The 17,452-nt window shown below is 37.9% G+C and overlaps 1 protein-coding gene across 2 annotated transcripts in view; it reads right to left on the bottom strand.

Annotated features, from left to right (window-relative positions):
* Window positions 1-17,452, bottom strand: part of SEC23A (SEC23 homolog A, COPII component) — a 29,815-nt gene extending 12,363 nt beyond the window's left edge. For both annotated transcript variants that reach the window (XM_086462070.1, XM_086462071.1), the window contains exons 1-12: window positions 17,434-17,452; window positions 12,866-13,107; window positions 11,013-11,070; window positions 10,648-10,734; window positions 9,239-9,475; window positions 9,051-9,130; window positions 8,004-8,148; window positions 7,494-7,652; window positions 6,565-6,680; window positions 4,374-4,497; window positions 3,132-3,212; window positions 1,262-1,351 (exon numbers count right to left, since the gene is read on the bottom strand). In XM_086462070.1, the coding sequence (XP_086318196.1) occupies window positions 1,262-1,351; window positions 3,132-3,212; window positions 4,374-4,497; window positions 6,565-6,680; window positions 7,494-7,652; window positions 8,004-8,148; window positions 9,051-9,130; window positions 9,239-9,475; window positions 10,648-10,734; window positions 11,013-11,070; window positions 12,866-13,086 (1,398 nt within the window). In that variant the 5' untranslated portion in view covers window positions 13,087-13,107; window positions 17,434-17,452. The remainder of the gene's footprint in view (window positions 1-1,261; window positions 1,352-3,131; window positions 3,213-4,373; window positions 4,498-6,564; window positions 6,681-7,493; window positions 7,653-8,003; window positions 8,149-9,050; window positions 9,131-9,238; window positions 9,476-10,647; window positions 10,735-11,012; window positions 11,071-12,865; window positions 13,108-17,433) is intronic.

The raw sequence follows: 17,452 nt of genomic DNA, 5'->3' as shown, positions 1-17,452 counted from the left end.
AAATCTCAAGATTTTACAGCGTAATGTGAAAATTTAAAAATTCATTACTAGAAAATGATAAAACTCTTTGCAATAGGCAGCTCCAGTTATATACATGCATTGTCTGGTGCTTTCATTATGTTGAGTACCTTTATTAAACACGGCTAATAAATTTGTAAACTGTTAAGGGATGTTAGGAGCAGTTGCTGCCTCCACCAGATACCCTTAAAACAACCAATGCTCTCTCCTTCCACATACCCTTACAGAGACAATACTTTCAAAGGGGCTGTGTTACAATTGCCGATTACATTAGATTCTAGTCACGTGATTCACTAGAATTACAGTGCAAAAAGATCTGATACTACTATAAAATGTTGATTAATGAATCCCAGAAAGTGCCACTGAAAACTTAAGCTTGGAATCCAGGTGTAAACTGAAATTTCAAAACTCTGGGCAGCAGAAATACAGATTTATACACTGCGAACAAGGTAAGTGATTCCAAAAGAGAACGACAGTTGAAATCAACTATTACACACCAGGACCAGACCAGTTTTATAGCTACTAATAAAATGAGACCAAAATAAATATGCAAAGACTTAAATGAAAAACGGCTAAGGTAAGTTACAGTTTTCAAATCTTTGCACAGGTTATACAGTATGCAATATAGCATACTAAATATATAGAAACTACAGTCAGCTCACATAGTTCCTGAGATTCAAATACCTGAAAGAAGGGAAAGTATTAGAAGGAAGTAGCACATTTGCTTGTCATGTTTTTATCCTCTTCCCTAGTACACCCTCAGGGAGCAGGAAACGAAGCTACGTGCCCCGAGGCACTTCAGTGAAGCCAATCTTTACTTGCAAATACCGAGCAATTAAAGCATAAATTAAAATGTAATATTATGGAGTAACTACCACGTAAACAAAAATATCAGAGAAATACTGAAAAGCACTTTTAAAAATACAGATTACAGTATTTTCGTATATAGCAAGTGAAATACATTTTAATAAGTAACACCCTGAAAAGAAAAACTGGACTTAGATTATGCACTGTATCCAAAATTTGTAGAGCTCTGTTTCCCAGTTTCCCATTATCATATTAAAGAAGATTAGCTCATCATTAAACTGTTGGTGTCCATCTCTAAACTTCGACAACACAAAATGGCAACATTGTTTGTATCCCTGCTACTGTGCTTGAGGGAACCACACAAAAATAGAGGCTTCAGCAGTCACATAAAGTAAAAATACTGTGCTTAGTAGACAAGAAGACAAATATTTATTACCTGGTTGACCACCTCAAAGTACAGTGCAAGTGTTGTAGTAGGATTAAGTCCACAAATCTTCCACTGACAAGTACCTCCTGTTCCAATCTCCTGTAGAAAGATTTTATACTACTTTTACAAAACACAAGTATTACCTTGACTGTGAAGTATAATATCTGGCCATTCTAGGCAATTGTTTACGACTACTATCACAAGTTTTCTCCCTGCTCGCTCTGTCAGCTTCTCAAACACACTTGCAAAACAACTGCAGCATTGGACGCAGGAATAATAAGGAAAAAAAAAGGGGGGGGGGGGACAGTTGCAAAAGACTAAACTATTAGAAAGACAAGGAGATGGTGTTAGGAAAATGGAAAAAGCAAGTCAGAAACAGGAAGAAGCACTAGACTTGCTTAAACAGTCCCAAGAAAAGAGGCAAGAAGCACATGTAAGTGGAATGACTCTTCTAAGGCACACCAGTGAAACGTCCAAGTAGAGACCTTGCGTAGTGCACAGTACGGGGTTACACAGTCTCTAGCAACAAGGTAACTGTATGCAGATAACGATGTATTTCAAGTGACAATTCCTTTTTGTCATCCAAACAACACAAATACCCAGGAAACCAATTAAAAGAATCAGTCATCCACAATGGACCCAGCAAAACCAAACAAAACATTCTAGGAAAACTACACTGGCAATATTGTCGCTGTGCTTGTATTCACCGTTAAAAGCATTATGGTTAGAATAATTGTCCAGTTATCACCTTAAACGAGCTGTACACATCTATGTTTTATTCATATATTTTACCTCAAATTTTAATTCAGGAATTTCAACACAAAGGTGTTTGGAATAGAAATTAATCGTGATATAATTGCAAGGCAACAGACACGAATTCGCAATTAAATTTTCTATTACCTCCTATGATTTAGATACGTAGCTTACATAAGGAGATGCACACTTAATTGTTTTTTGGCTTTTTAAACTTTTACAGTAACACATGGGGTCCTTCAGGTGATGAAATAAGAAAGCGTCTCCACCAGACAACTAAACAGAAAAAAAATGCTGATTATATTGAGATTTTTCGTTCACAAAGATGCAACCATAAATACAAGGAAAATTTAGGAATGAAAAATGCTTGATTAAAGTAGGCCATTTGTAAGTATTTTCATACCACAAAGTGCTTTATTATGCAGGCTGTTAGGAACAAAAGTGAGACTTTTCAAATCTAAGACATTTTGGTTACTTGCAGGAATGTTTTTTTTATTAGTAATCAAATGCAAAATTAAGCTGTAATAATATTATTTGATAAGAAAATAAGTAATGGCTTAAGTTTGATGTAAATTTAAAGGAGTTACTTCAGCAGCCTGGAGCAGTTGGGATATTCTAATCAATTAATTAAATGTGCATTTGGTGAAATAGCTATCGAGATGGCAAGACAGGGTCAAGATAAAGGGGACGTTTCCATGGTCTTGTGTCCTCCTGTTCTCTCAAGTCTTTCTAAACAAAGTATTTTTACGGTTCTCTTTGGATAAAAGGACATAACTCTGATTTTAACAACAAAGCACACTAACTCACTTTCTACTTGGTTTCTGCTATGCCAGCATGTAACTCCTCTGTAATAATTTTAAAGCAATCACTTAGTGTACAAACCTAAACAAGTAACAAGGAATCTTTAAGGTCTAATACAACTTGAACCTAATCTAGCAGTGAACTGGAGCTTATCCAACAACAACAACAAAAAAATCCTTGCATGTATTTAATTTAAAATTGGTTAAAAATGAACGCTATTTGATCGATTTATGGAAAAGTTCCAGCCTCTCTTCAAATCCAGAAATCCTAAATCCTATTTTTCCATAGTAAGGTATTAACTTCATTTTCAGCAACGTTTACTTACATTTTCTGAGACACAAGGTCCTTTAGAGTTGAGAGACACACAGGGTCCAATCGCTCCAGAAATCTTTACTTCTCTTGAAGTCTTCATATTTAGAAGAAAAACATAAATTAATATACCACACTAAGAAGAATTCAGTCTTCTTTTATCACTAGTTAGTGAAAACCTCAATGCATACGCTCTTGATACCTTTATGAAAGGTTATATATATACACAAGCTTGACACGTTTAAAGAAACTTCTCACCTGCTCACTTTCTACACTTAATTACCTATGTTTGCTATACCAATTAGTACATCTGAAACAACAGCATGAACTTAAATTAAAATACAGAGAAAAGTTGCTGTTATTTACAAACCTGAGAGCCTAGAAAGTATACTGAATAATGTCTATTTTCTAGCAAAGTAATTAAAATATTCACAAGATGAGATTAAATCTGAAGACTGGCAAGATAAGCCTGTACAGACCCCACAATGAATTTATACTCTATCTCCTAAACATATTTAGCTAAAAGCCAAATCCAATTATTTACATTCTTCCAATGTCATTTTTCTGTTTGTAGAAATTTGCACATTACTCTAGAACTGGGGGTCTCTTTTTGCATTTTTCAGGATCTTCCAACAAAATTCACAAGAGCACATACATGAAAAAAAGAGGATGCAACTATGCGTCCCAGTAGTAAAATCTGAAATAGAATTTTACTGAACAAGAAAATAGCCCCATATTCTTCCACAAGGCAGGATTTGTAGTATTTTGCAAGAAACATCATGGAAGACAGTACCTAAACCTACAGCATACTCAGCTCTAAGTTTCTCATATGACTGGATGTGAAAATTGACACTGTTAAAATGCCAGAGTGGATTCTGATGAAGATGGAAAATGAAAGGAAAGCTGTCCTGGACTATGTAGAGGGCCTGCACCTAACACCGGGAAACATTCACTACCAATACCAAAATCTACGCACGCAGCATTATGAGTTTCTACAGAGACTTTTATTTTACTTTAGTCTGCCTTTTAGCTGTTGTTGAATGCAGGATAAGAAGGACTTAACATAAAAACCTAACTCACATTTACAGAATCGTGGAGCAGCAAAAAAAAGATAGCCAAGCAGTACAGCTATGTCCAAGCCAACCCTAACACATTCGTTTAGCGTGTTCCTAAAAAGTCCTTAAAGGACAAAGATTCCACAGTTCATAGCCATCCTATTCCAGTGTTTCACTAAAACACTCCAGTTTTGCATTCTTACCTTTATTTCTAATGTGCCACCAAATCCCATTTTAAATTGTCCTTGCACATCTTTCGTGAATACTCTCTGAAAGGTTTGTTTGAATAAAGATGTATTGAAAGAGTCTCCCATTACCATGTAGCCTCTAGACAACAACAAAACAAACAAAAAAAAAACCCTGAAGTTAAAAAAAGTTACTTATTATGCAATAATTTAGCACATGGGATTTATATAGCTTATTGCTATTAAAGGCTAAAACTAAAGACAGTTCATTGCAAGGTACATTTTTGCCTTCTTAAAATGGACTATCATTAAATTATTACTTTAATACAATGTTAGCAATTAAATTTTTAAATGAGCTTCTTGCCCAATCAGCATCTTAAGGTCACTGCAATTATAATATATAACAAAATCTTTCATTGGGAAAATACTACACTAGATTTCAACACTGCCTCAACCTTCTCACACAGTCAGCTTACTTCTAGTATTCAATATTCCAGACTTATTTCCACACCATTTTATTTTGTGTAGTTCACTCATTATCTCAGGCTTAAATCTATGCTCAAGAAGCATGGTTTATTTTTATGCTTAGCATTATTCTGCGGATGTAACTGCAATAGTTATCACAAAATACCATACACTGCATTTAGGACATAGTAATAGGAGATTAGTAAAACATGTTAATAGGTCAAACATTACACCTGAAAGAAGTTTTGTAAGTCTTCAGGTGGATAGTCAAAGATAGAAGCAAATAGACATAGATAGAATCAGAAATTCCTCCCTGTATGCAGGTATGTAACCAAACAGAAAATAGGCACAGCTGTAGGAGAAACAGACAAATTATACATTAACGCTAGTTTTGCTGGAAGAGCAGAAACAGCATAAGGTGAGTCACAAGAACAGACAGAAAGCAAAATTAACACTGTAGTATATAGAAAAATACAGCTGGAGTTTGATGCAGAGAAGCAATAGGAGTCAAACGTGCAGGTAAAGTCATAAACTTAAACATAAAGATCCCTAGCAGTGAAAACTCCCAAGCTAAGGCTATACACACAGCTCCGAGAAGAAGCAATCCAGCAGTGATTAGCACAGCCAAGTTGGCCTGCAACTCAGTAGCACACATTCACCACAACCTGCGGCTGCATCTCTCACTCTTCTGGGTACACCTGGATATGTAGCATGTGCTTAGGATCCTCTGTCGTATGAAGATATGGACAGGCAACTAAGAAGGCCCATTACCCACTGACATACCCGTTGTTAAACTGAAAACCAAAGATGCTTCATTTAATTCTACCTGCAGTTCATACTGCAGAAAAACAAGAAAAACAAGCTTGGCAAAAGAATCCAGACTGAATACAGAAGTCTAACCTAAAAATCAAACAGTATGTAAAGCAGGTGGCTATACTAGTAAAGGTTAAATATTGTGGGTGTAGAAAAGACTTTCAGAAAGAGAAAGGACAGTTTTTGAAAAAATACCGAGGAAGTATTGGCAGGATTTACAAAATGAATGAGGTACTTCAGCAAGCAAGAGACAAAAGCTATCCCAGACTGCAGATCTGCTTAACAGGAAGAGCGAAGGTGTCATTCAGTGACAGAGAATAGGGGAATGTGAAAGACTAGAACTTGCTTTCACCACATTAAAGTGAACTGATGGCAAGATAATCTGCATGGAATACAAGACCGTGTCTGAAATGTAGAACTTGATAGAGAGAGCAAAAATCAGGAGCAAGACGTACCTGATAATCACCTAAAACAGGATTTGAACCTATGAACAACAGCATACAGATGGGAATAAACATGACAGAAAGAGTAACACAGGGTTTTGTACCACTCTGCACAGCAAGAAAAAGAAGGATGACAGGTCTTTATCTTTACTGGAACCTGCAGCTTACATATACACACACTGAAAAACAAAAATAGCAACAGTGCACAGGATAAATTGCCCGTTTAAAAGATATCCATGTTATTTGCAACACCAAACCCCCTTCTGACTAAACCCACAATAGTGGTGACACATTTGCCAGAGGCTGAGAAATTCCAAAATTTCAGTACAAATGCAACCATCACAGTATATTCAGAGTGGGTTTGGGCACTTTTTTTAAAAAATTAGCAGAACATTTTTGCTAAGTGCTTCCTGTTAAACAATTTAAAAAAAAAAAAAAAAAAAAAACCTGCATCTTCATATACTACTTAAAAATGAACAGGCACATACCCAGTGTAGTTGGGACAACACTTCATCTCCAGGAGACCAGTCTGATCCAATGCACATGCATATATGTCAATAACATGACCATTTGTTGCAGCCCGATTAGCCAGGGCTTCAAAATGCTAAATCCAAGATGAAAATACAGTTCATAGCAATTTAGGACGTGAACTCTCCTCATCTTCATATTAAATCCTAAACTCACAAAATTTTACTAAAACAACATCAGACTTTATTCACACCATATTCTAATACAAGCTAAAAGACTTTTTTTTCCTGAAGTTAAAATTAAGACTGGAATTTTCAATACTTGGGCTTGTTTTCTGACCAGATGAGAATCTCACTCACACTAGACAGACCAGTGGTTGCTATTTAAACTAGAAAATGGCCCTGATTTTTTCTTTTTAAACTTTGCATTAAGTACTAGATCCAACACAGAACTGAATTTACCTTTCTAATCTCAAGTGTCTATAATGACAGGTGCCTGTGACTAACCTAATCATTTAAGCTGTCATTATAATCAGTTAAGATGAACTCAACAGGTTTTGGATGTAGTTCACTTGCCCAAATGTACATTTAAGATGAAATAAACTATGCCAAAACTGTATTCCTAACCCTCCCCCAACTACAGAGACACTTTTGAGCAGCTGCCTTAGAAGCAGACACCCTTACTCTAGAGATACCGTTTAGTCAAATAAATCTTCTCTGACTTAAACCGAAGAAACACTCCAAGGAATTTTAATGTGAGCAAGACAAAGTCCTAACTCAATAGACTGAAATTTCTGAAGACATACCACTGTTCAGAGACCAGAAAACAAAACCACGCAATTACCACCTCTTTGTGCATTTGCTACTACTAACTATTTTACAGTGCCAGGCAATGTAAATGTTTACTTACTGGTAAGATGACTAAAATACCACCCGTGATAATCTCTTACCTTAGTACCCTTTTTAACATATTTAGCGTTGTCTTTTTCAATGTCATGCCACGATCTTATAGGTAACTTCAACTCATCCCCTACAACCATGCCAGGCCCTTGTGTAGCTGGTCCTCCAATGAACATCATTATACGTGCACCAGTATTAGGAAAAGTGCACTGCAGGAAATAAAATACAAATAAAACCGTGAGGTTTTGCTACAAATGGAACAAAAGAAATAGCTATGCAGGTATTTATCACATTGATAGGATTCTAACAGTAACTGTAATTTTTCCCTCCCCAAACTTAAAACTGCTGTTAATTCAAAGTCTCCAATTTGCCTTATTAAAATGTGTAAACATTTTATTCTACACAGTTATTCTAGGCATGTAAGCGATGACATCCATCAGAATCACCATATAAATCAAACATGCATTGATTATTAAGGTTTTTACTTATTGATTGTAGCAGCTTTTCTGCAACAAAATGATCTATCTACATATTAGCACACCTGTAGTTAAAGCTATTACCTCAAGGAGCCCTACAGCTATAGAAAGAGCCACTCCAGAAGAACGCAAGGGACGTTTTCCTTGTGGAACAGGCCAAGGATCCCGTTGCAGTTCACCCAAAAGATCAGTAAGATTCATATCAATTTTCTGCACTGGTTGCAAAAATCTGTAAACAAATACATGGAATTAGTTTAGATTCAAAATGTTACATAAAAATTTTATCAGTTGCTCACTAGCGATATATTAGACATATATTAGCAATGCCTAATTCTAGATTCTAGTCTCAATTCAGAGCAATGCCTCACCAAGATAATGCAGTTTGTTATTACTACACACACAGCACACTTGGATAAGAAGTTCAGCAAAGAGCTGGTAAAACAAAAACTTGCTGACTTAAGAGATATCACCATCTCCAGAAAGAACCTCGTCTACTCAAAAGAACACAGCAGATGATGACCTATGAATCTCAAGTTGCACTACTTCAGTGAAAATCAAAGATCAGAAGAAAAATTTAATGTATAAATAATTTTCCATGCTCTTTGCTACAGGCTGTCTACAAATGCAGCTAGTTACTGGAGGGCAGAGACTGCAAAATTGTCTCTATTTTTTATCATTTCATCAGTTCTTTTATGTCACAGTGGAATACACAGGAGAATCAAACATCCACCCACAATTTCCAAATGACAGACAGAAGGCGAGGGGAGAGAAGCAGAAAAGGGAGAAAAAGGGAGGGCAAAACTGGACAGCCACATAAGGGGCAGTAAAGCAGCTATTAACAGTTCCCAGCATACCAATCAACAGAAGCATCATTATTTACATACCTATAACATGCCTATATAATGCTGTTTCAGAACATTTCCAAAGTGATTTTACTATCACCCATTAAGTCTTTCCTTCCCCATACAAACTGTAGGAAAGAAACAGGCTATAACCAACAGTCTTCTGGTAAATTTGTGCCTGATCAAAAGGTTCGACCGCCAGTTGCTTGTTTTCATGGTCATAAAACAGAAGTTTTCCAGTAAGTCAGTGCAGTCAAGGTATGTCTTTTGAAAGTTTTAAGCACATTACCTGTTACAAGGTGGTGGCTGCTGCACCTGAGGACCCCGACCGACTTGTGAAACAGCTACTTTTGTAAGCCCTAGCATTTCCTGTAGTCAAATACATAAGATTTTATTACAAAATTTGTTTACAGACTATTTGAAGTTCTTCACCATAATTACCTTGATGATTTCTTTTTGTTTGCCTTTGTTCATTACCTGAAGCTGCTTTGCAGATAGGTCCTTTGTTCCTCTGAAGACATAACTCTTGGAAATTCCTTCACAGCCAAGCTCATGAACTTGCACCATTCGGCCAAAGGTAATGAGACCCACTAATGCAGTTGGTGGCAGGAGACTAAGCGACATTTGCATGGATTCCTTCAGAGCTTGCAAGTCTTCATCTTCCATGCATGTGTCCACAACATAAAGAAATATCAAAGGCATCTGAGGACCACGCTTTAAGAAACACAAATATAACCACATGAAAAACAAATCTTGCAATATTTACAGGATCAAAAATGAACAAATAAAGTACATTTTGCAAAAGTTTTAATTTTAATCATACCAATAATGTCAATGTTCCATCTAACTTTGCTCCCTCTCAAGTAGTAATCAGTATCTGGGGACAAAGGGGACCAAAACCCCTACCATAATGAACTCTGCACAAAAATGCAAAGTTTACTACAGAAGAAAAAAAAAAAAAATCCTTTCAGCCTGTGGCAATCATATAAAGCTTTTAATATGCAATGAGCTTTTTATTGCTTCAAGTGAATGGAATAGTCATAAAGCTATTCACAGTTATAAAATATTCCAACCTGATGACATTCCATGGCATTTCACCTCATAATTTTACTCTAGAGATCATCAGGTTTTTTCATTCTTTCTAAACTAATTTTGCGGTACTGTAAGCAAATACCCCCTTTGCTTTGCGTTATAAGAGTTGGCAAAAAGCAGACATTCTGTTCAGTCTTTGATCTTTTCACAATCTGAATGTCTCACTGAAGTCTTACAAATTTTAATCCTCAAAAATGCAATTTAGAGATTTCAAATTTGCAATTGCAAATGTTTGCAATTTTGGGGTTTAGGTCCATTTTTTATTCCTATTCAAGTAACTTCTATCCTAAAAAAGGATAAAAATTAAAATTCGAACATCTGAATTGAATATGTATTAGCTGTTTTCTCTGCACCAGCCAGCCCTAAAACTAACTCATAATCACTCATATACAAACTTAAATTCAAATTATTAATGAGAAACTAATCAAGTGTCAGCCAAATTGGAACTGAAATCGTTTGAGCAAGGAACAGCAGTAAGCAAACCCCCAGCACAAACACAAATTAAACTCCTGGTAAAGAAACAGACCTAACAGAAATTAAATACTGCCTTTAGAAGAGACCTCTTTTTTTTTTTCTTTTTCTTTCTTTTTTTTTTTTTTCCAAACCAGTCTTATTAGCCATCCTTATGTTCTCAGAAAGTTGTTTTCTATTTCCAACTGATGACATTAATGTTCAATCTACTAACAAGCACATATGGACTCACAGTCATTAAAATGCAGTGAAGAAATAAAATTTAAATTAATTCTTTTCGTACATTGCAAGGCTATGTTAAAGATTTTGTTTAACGACTTTACCTGCACTACATACTCAATGCTGGAGAACTGAGGCAAAAGTTCAGCTGGCTGATTCATTTCAGATATGCCAGCATAGGTAGGAGGAAACTGCAAATAAAACCACAGAAATTAGGTATAAATAAAAGGCTACAACTTCTACGAAAACAAACAGGCATATGGACTACTTTCCTCTGCAACAGATGTTCACTACTGCTGTAATGAAAAAAAATCTCAATGCAATCTCTGAAGACATAGCTGAACACACTCACGCTCTTGCTGTCAATTTTAGTTCACAACTACAAGTTGAAAAATGAGGATTTTCACTTTTACCTTATCAAAAAAAAAAAAAAAAGATTTTCTACATCCTGAATGTTTCATTTTCTTACCTGATTTCTCTGGTAACAAAAGTTGCAAGCCCAGAGTTTTGCTCGATAATCCACTTGGCTATAAAAATACAATAAGAAAAGTTTATATAGCATGAACAATTCCTTTTCCTCCAATGACCCCAGGACACGTTTCTTCTAATTTTTCAAAAACACACTGACTTTGAAAAAGCTTCCTCCTAATACATTTTCTCCTAAATACCCATATTACAAATTCAAAATAAGTGTAGTCTTACACAGGCAAATTATTGCCTTTAGAGAGGAAGAATAGTCTTCAAGGAAGAGGCAAACAAGAAATTGAAGAAAACAGACTCAGCACCTTTATTAGAGACTAGCTGCATGGTTTTAGGGAAATCATTTTAACTCTTCCTGCTTTTGCGTTCTTCTCCTTTCTCAGCCTATGCCTATCAGCTGTCAGAGTCTGGGACTATCCTGAATATGTATTATGCCCTTAAAAAAACAGGTTCCAACTTAACAGCTAACTCTCTAGTGAAAACAATTTTTTCCAATTGATGAGCCTACTTCCTTTTATCTACACTTTAATTAGTATTCAGACAGTTAAAATAAAAAATGCAACTTGTACCTTCATGCCACACAGACATCTTACAAAGTCCTACTCGCATCTCAAGGGAAAGTAAACTTTATATGGCTCCAATGCACACTTCTTTTTAAAATACCAGTAAATCTTTGGGTAAGTCCCAGCATGCTGCAAACACAACACAGCTCTACTGAAATCAATTTCAGGGACTGCAGACTATCTAGCCAGATACACTGTGCCACACAGGCTTCAAAAGGTCCCCCCAAATCGAGTCTCTAATCACACCTTGTAAAAAAAAAAATGAAAATAAATAAAACCCAAAACAAATCCAGTCATGACTTGCGTACATGATACAGCAAGAATGTACACAGTTCACTGTTCACAGTTCACTGGACCCTTTACAGCTTTGTCTTTCCATTATTTTTCTTCCAGCTCTCAATAAAAGCTAATGCTTCAGAAAAAGTCATCTTCTACTAAGTCTGACTTCCAGTATAATCAGCCACTGAAACACAATTTTACATCGGCATTGAAAATATCTTTTCTCCTAAGCAGGGACAAGTGGTTCATAAATTTCATTCTACAGGATCTTTTCCATCATGTCTGATCTCTCACTATCACTCAGTACCCTTCCCATGCCTGTCACACGCCACCTTAGAAACTGTTCTGTTTCTTTTCCATACTTATGTGATTGGAATGACATACAAAACACTTCCTCTGCTTCCCACCTAAACTTAGCCATGAGCAGTCCACAACCGTTTGTGCTTGCGCCAATACCACCCTTTAGCTTAAACAGCTTTTCACCCTCTCCCGTGCCTACTTCCGATGTATGTATCTATCTATTTGTCTATCACATTTTTCAGCTTCTCTTTTGGTAAACTAAACCAGCCAACCTCCTTTGCCCTACAAATGAACTAAGGTCAGTAATGTACTTTATTTCACTTAGAAATGAAATTATATCAGGGTCCAGTAGTTAAAAAGACACATAGTAACTTTTTACCCAAGTAATTTTCTGAAGACAAAATGCCAGCGTACACTAACTCACAAGATGTGTGGTTCCAGAAAAATAACATACCTAATCGTTAATTAAATGAAGCACGTTGAAAAGACTGGTTAAATGAAAGCTATGTGTTAAGTATATATGTTACATATGCAAATCCATGTGCAGAAACTTCTAAGATCTAGAAGTTAGAGCTGTATGCTCATGTAAGGAGTACCTGAACTTCCACACACCAGATCTTCAGCACAGTTTAACTGGAACTATTCCAAGGACTGTTTGAAAGGTAAAATAACATGCACATAACATATGCATTAGGTTTACCATAAGGGATTCAGAACAGCTCGACACGTGGTCCTACTGCACAAAACTGGCTCATATTGAATAGGAGGCAAGTCTGGCCGTTCCTTCAGTGGCGTGAAGAGGGCAGCCACCGGGACTACCATTCTTGTGGCTTCAAGACGACTTGAAGGCCAAACATTCCAGCTGAATCTAACTCCATCTCTGTCCTCATTCTGCTGGATAAATTCCAGGAAGGTTGTCATGGTCAGCTTCTCTGTTTATCACTAAAATAAAAAGATAACCGTTAGCAGAATTTTGACATGCAAACATTTTTAACCACTAAATACTGAAGGCACTTTCACATTCAAAAACTGTAACTGAGATACAATCAATAAACACTGAGTAGTGCTTCTTCAATCCTAAAAGCAATGCATAGAATTCCAAGGTGAAACCAAAAGAAATTAGGACTCCTAGGATGCAGCAACCTCTTCAAAATAACAAATATTTGACATGTTTCAAGTTAAATACATAGTGTTAAAACAGTCCATCTCCTGATCACTTCTTGACTTAAGCAACAAACTCAGGCAAGGAATGATATAACTAAAGCAATTAATTCTAGGGTAGGTCAGAGTACAGAACATGCAGCACACTAACCCTATTAAAAAAAAAAACAACTTGCTTACAAAAAAAAATACACATTGCTTTAAGAACTTTCACTAATGTATTTAGTTATTCATTCTGTTCATTATTCAAGAATCATTGATTCTTGAAAACTGTTTAATCCTCTAACTTCTTTTAAGAATCAAATAGCAAAAAGTATTTCTCCTAAGTGTACTTGTTTTATGCCTTCTGCTATATCAAGTTTTTAAAGAGTTTTCTAACTGTATTTTCGGTAAGTTGGGATGCAGCCTACATGCAAACACAAAGGAATAACATGATATTCCACGAGTACATTCCTACAGCAATGCTAGGAAATAACTTTGTAAGAAAAACAAGGGTCATATTCCACTACATTATCTATCAAGACGCTCCTTTCAACAATTGTTTGAACTCAAATTTACCATTTTGGGCACCAATGTAAGGCTTTCAAAATTTTCAGCTATGCTTACTCAGAAGCTGGAGCACTGAGGAACACAGACATACCTGAAGAGCTCAACAGGTACCTGGGAACATCTGGGAAAAGCAGCAAGAAGTGCGGTCCCTCCCCCAACCCAAAAACCCTCAGCTATACACACGCTGTTCCTGAATACCTGCTGCACGCTTCCCAGTACATTTTATAGCACCTATAGGACAGGTTTTCCAGCAACCAGGACATCTAAACTCCCACTGCCTAATAATTAAGAATTTACTGTAAAGTCTACATGAACCATCTAAGAGGCAGTCTGAGAAAACATTCCTAGGTCTCAGTTTAGACTGGATTAAAATAATGATCAGCTTTTTGAAACACTGGAATCCTCCTGAATTGGGATTTAAATCAGGAATTCCCACAAGCTCATTGACCTTCTTAGTCCTGCAGTTACATACACTAAAGGAGACTCCTGGAAAACTCTCCATGTATAAAGACCTTGCTCTCTTTACTAAAATTATAATGGCATCACACCTTTAGTTTGTATTACAGTCAAAAACTCTTCAAGTTCTTTTAAATTACAGTTTAACTTAACGGTTTTATTCTAACGCTGACTTTTAAGAAAAGGAATTAACAATATCCACAAAACAAAGAGAAGCCCCATATTTCACAGTTAGTATCATCAGGAAATAATCAACTGTCAGCAGGAGATGAAAGCTACAGAAAGCAGTCCCAATTGTTCCTATAAAATACAGACTGACAAACTTAATTCTCTAGAGCACCCTGCTCCTAAAGGTTTCCACAGGTGCTTTCACTATCACATATCTCCACATTGTAATAGAATTACTACGATAATTAGTCTGCCAATAGTTTAATGGTCTTACTGATATTAGCAGCAAATCTACATGTCTGGCAATTGTGTCACAGGAAGGCATATGGGACTTTGTGCAGAAGAGCACTTCCACCATCACTTTTACTCAAATTGCTGCAAGGCCATCGGGCTGAATGAGGCCATTGGGCAGGGGACAAAACTAAGTAAAAGCAAAGGGAGAGAATGTCTGGAAATCATTATTAGTACAGAGAGATCAGAGACAGAAGATAATCTAGCTAAGAGAGGAAAGAATCACCTGGTATTTGAAAAGGATATAGAATTTAAGAAATTTCCCTCCTAATACATCAAAATAATACATCAAAATCCATCAGATGGACATCACCCCTGAAAAATGGGGTACTGATACAACAATCTGCATGAGGCAACTATCTCAGCTATAACCACAAACTGAATAATTTCTCCTTTTAAAATTACCTCCAGAGAAGATAGAGAAAATTGCAACTTAAGGACCATTTCAGTCTTTCCATAGGCATCTGCTACAAGGTCCACCAACTCCATCTCCACACACTGCAACGTGAACGCCCACTTTTGGTACTGGACTTTTCCCCACATTTTACTCTAGCTATGTTTGAGATGGTTTTAAGCGTACAGTATTTTTATCACTCAATTACTGCTCCTCAGAGGGCAATGTACAAACACCAGTGTGCAGTGACTAATAAAGTGCACGTATGTACATAAAAGATTCGTTGGATTTATTAAGTACTTTACTTTCTAGTAAAGTATGTATTTCCTATTCAGAAGGCAGAACCTGATAATAATCAAATCTTCCTCCATCTTTTCTTCCACCTTTTTCTTCCTTTCCAAGAGCCAATAACACGAATTTCATCATTCATCAAACGTGAAACTCATGGTCTGACAAGTTACATTCCGTTTCAATACCACTGTTAGAGGTACGCAGGCATATTTTCTGGGATACGTGGAGATGTGTTACAGTAGACCAGAACAGCAAACCCTCCTGACCTACAGGCTACATACCAAACTTCATATGCCCAAATACCACAACATAGATATTGCCCACCCCAGAAAACCACAGAGAAGTGATTTTCAGAACAGCTGAACAGCAACAGCTCCCATGTTGGGGTGTCACTGGTTTAGCTTTGCTGCAGAACAGGACATCCAGACAAGACCAGCAGTCCTTCCTGTCTTGCTTCCTCCCACCCGCTGCTGAAGCTGAATTTACCTTGCACCCCTGCACGAGGGCAATCTCACTCTGTGCCACACAAAAAAGCCACACCTGAACTGCATAAAGAGTCACAGGCTGACTATACCTGACTATGAAGGCTTGATTCTTAGGTAAATAGTAGTATTCATGTAATTACTCTGACTACATGCAAAAGTTCAGTTAGCACTTTCTAACCATCACACATCAAGTATGTTTGAGATATCATTCAGAAAACTACCCTATAGCTGAATAAATGGTTTTGAAATACATTGCTTTGAAATGACCTTGTTTTGAAATGCTTCTGGAAGCAACTGCAAACAGTAACGATAGTTTCTTCAAAATAGATTATTCTAAAAGCTCCTCCTTCATCTCAGCACCTTTAAACATTTACACACCACACGTAAACATGTCCCAATACAGAAGATCACCAAAATAACACCCGCTAATCCTTGGAAGCCCATACAAACAAAACCAAAATATTTCTCTCCACAGCATTTTAAGAGTTCCAGCATAGATGGATCAGAGTGCCTCATGTGACCATGTATTTAAATACCACTAAATCTGTACAGTTCACTGTGCCCTTTTCTTACATCAAACCTATTCTTTCAACTTATTATGCACCAAGAGTCTGGTAAAATAAGTGAAACTAATAATAAACTTTTAATCATTTTTTTTTAGCCAAAATCAGCATTTCAGATATAAATCTATTTCAGTTCCAAGGAGGAACTCAAATATACGACAAGAATGACTTAGTGCTTATCTAAAGCAACTGCAAGCTGTCAAACTGACAATGTGAGAATTTCATTTTCACTACTCAAACACAGCCGCCCTCCAAACCTGCTCTCCCAGTTTTCTTCACCGAGGGCTTATTTTTTTAAACAACCAGCGTATGTAACAGACCCCCTAAATTAAAATAAGCACACACTCAACCGCAGTAGGACCTCCCTAAACACCATTTTTGTGTGGCGCTACCTCTATCGCAAGGCGGCCCCGTCGCAGCCCCGGCAGGGGCAGGACGACGCGGGTACGGAAGAGCTCCGGGGCAGCAGCGCTGCCGGAGCCAGCCGCACTTCGCACCCGGCGCAGCGGCGGCCGTGCCCCGCCGGCCCTTCCCGAGTGCCAGCGGCTGCTCTCGCCGCCCCAGCCGGGCTCCGCCGCGGCGGCCGGGCTGGCCGCTCCGCGCCTCGTGAGAAGGGGCGCCCGCTCCCCTGCTCCGGGAGGCCGCGGGCAGCTCTGACCAGCCGCTGCCGGTACCGCCGGCCCCTCAGGGCCGCCCGGGGATCCCCCAACCACCACGGAGGGCGGCGTGAGCGCCCGAGGCCCCCTGAGGGGAGGCGGGGGGGGGGGTCCCCGCGGCCCGAGGTACCCCCCGTACCCACGCAGCGCGGGGAGCGCGGCTCCCGCCGCGGCGCCCCCGAAGGGCTCTCCGCCCTGTGGCACCCCCCAGTTCGAACCGCCGGCTCTCCGCTGCGCCCCCCCAGCCCGCTCACCCCGCGAACCGGCCGCCGC

The sequence above is a fragment of the Leptosomus discolor genome, chromosome 3 (assembly GCF_034619465.1).
Source record: "Leptosomus discolor isolate bLepDis1 chromosome 3, bLepDis1.hap2, whole genome shotgun sequence".
Taxonomy (NCBI): domain Eukaryota; kingdom Metazoa; phylum Chordata; class Aves; order Leptosomiformes; family Leptosomidae; genus Leptosomus; species Leptosomus discolor.
The sequence above is the reverse complement of the archived record's forward strand: the minus strand, read 5'-3'. Positions and strand labels throughout refer to the sequence as shown.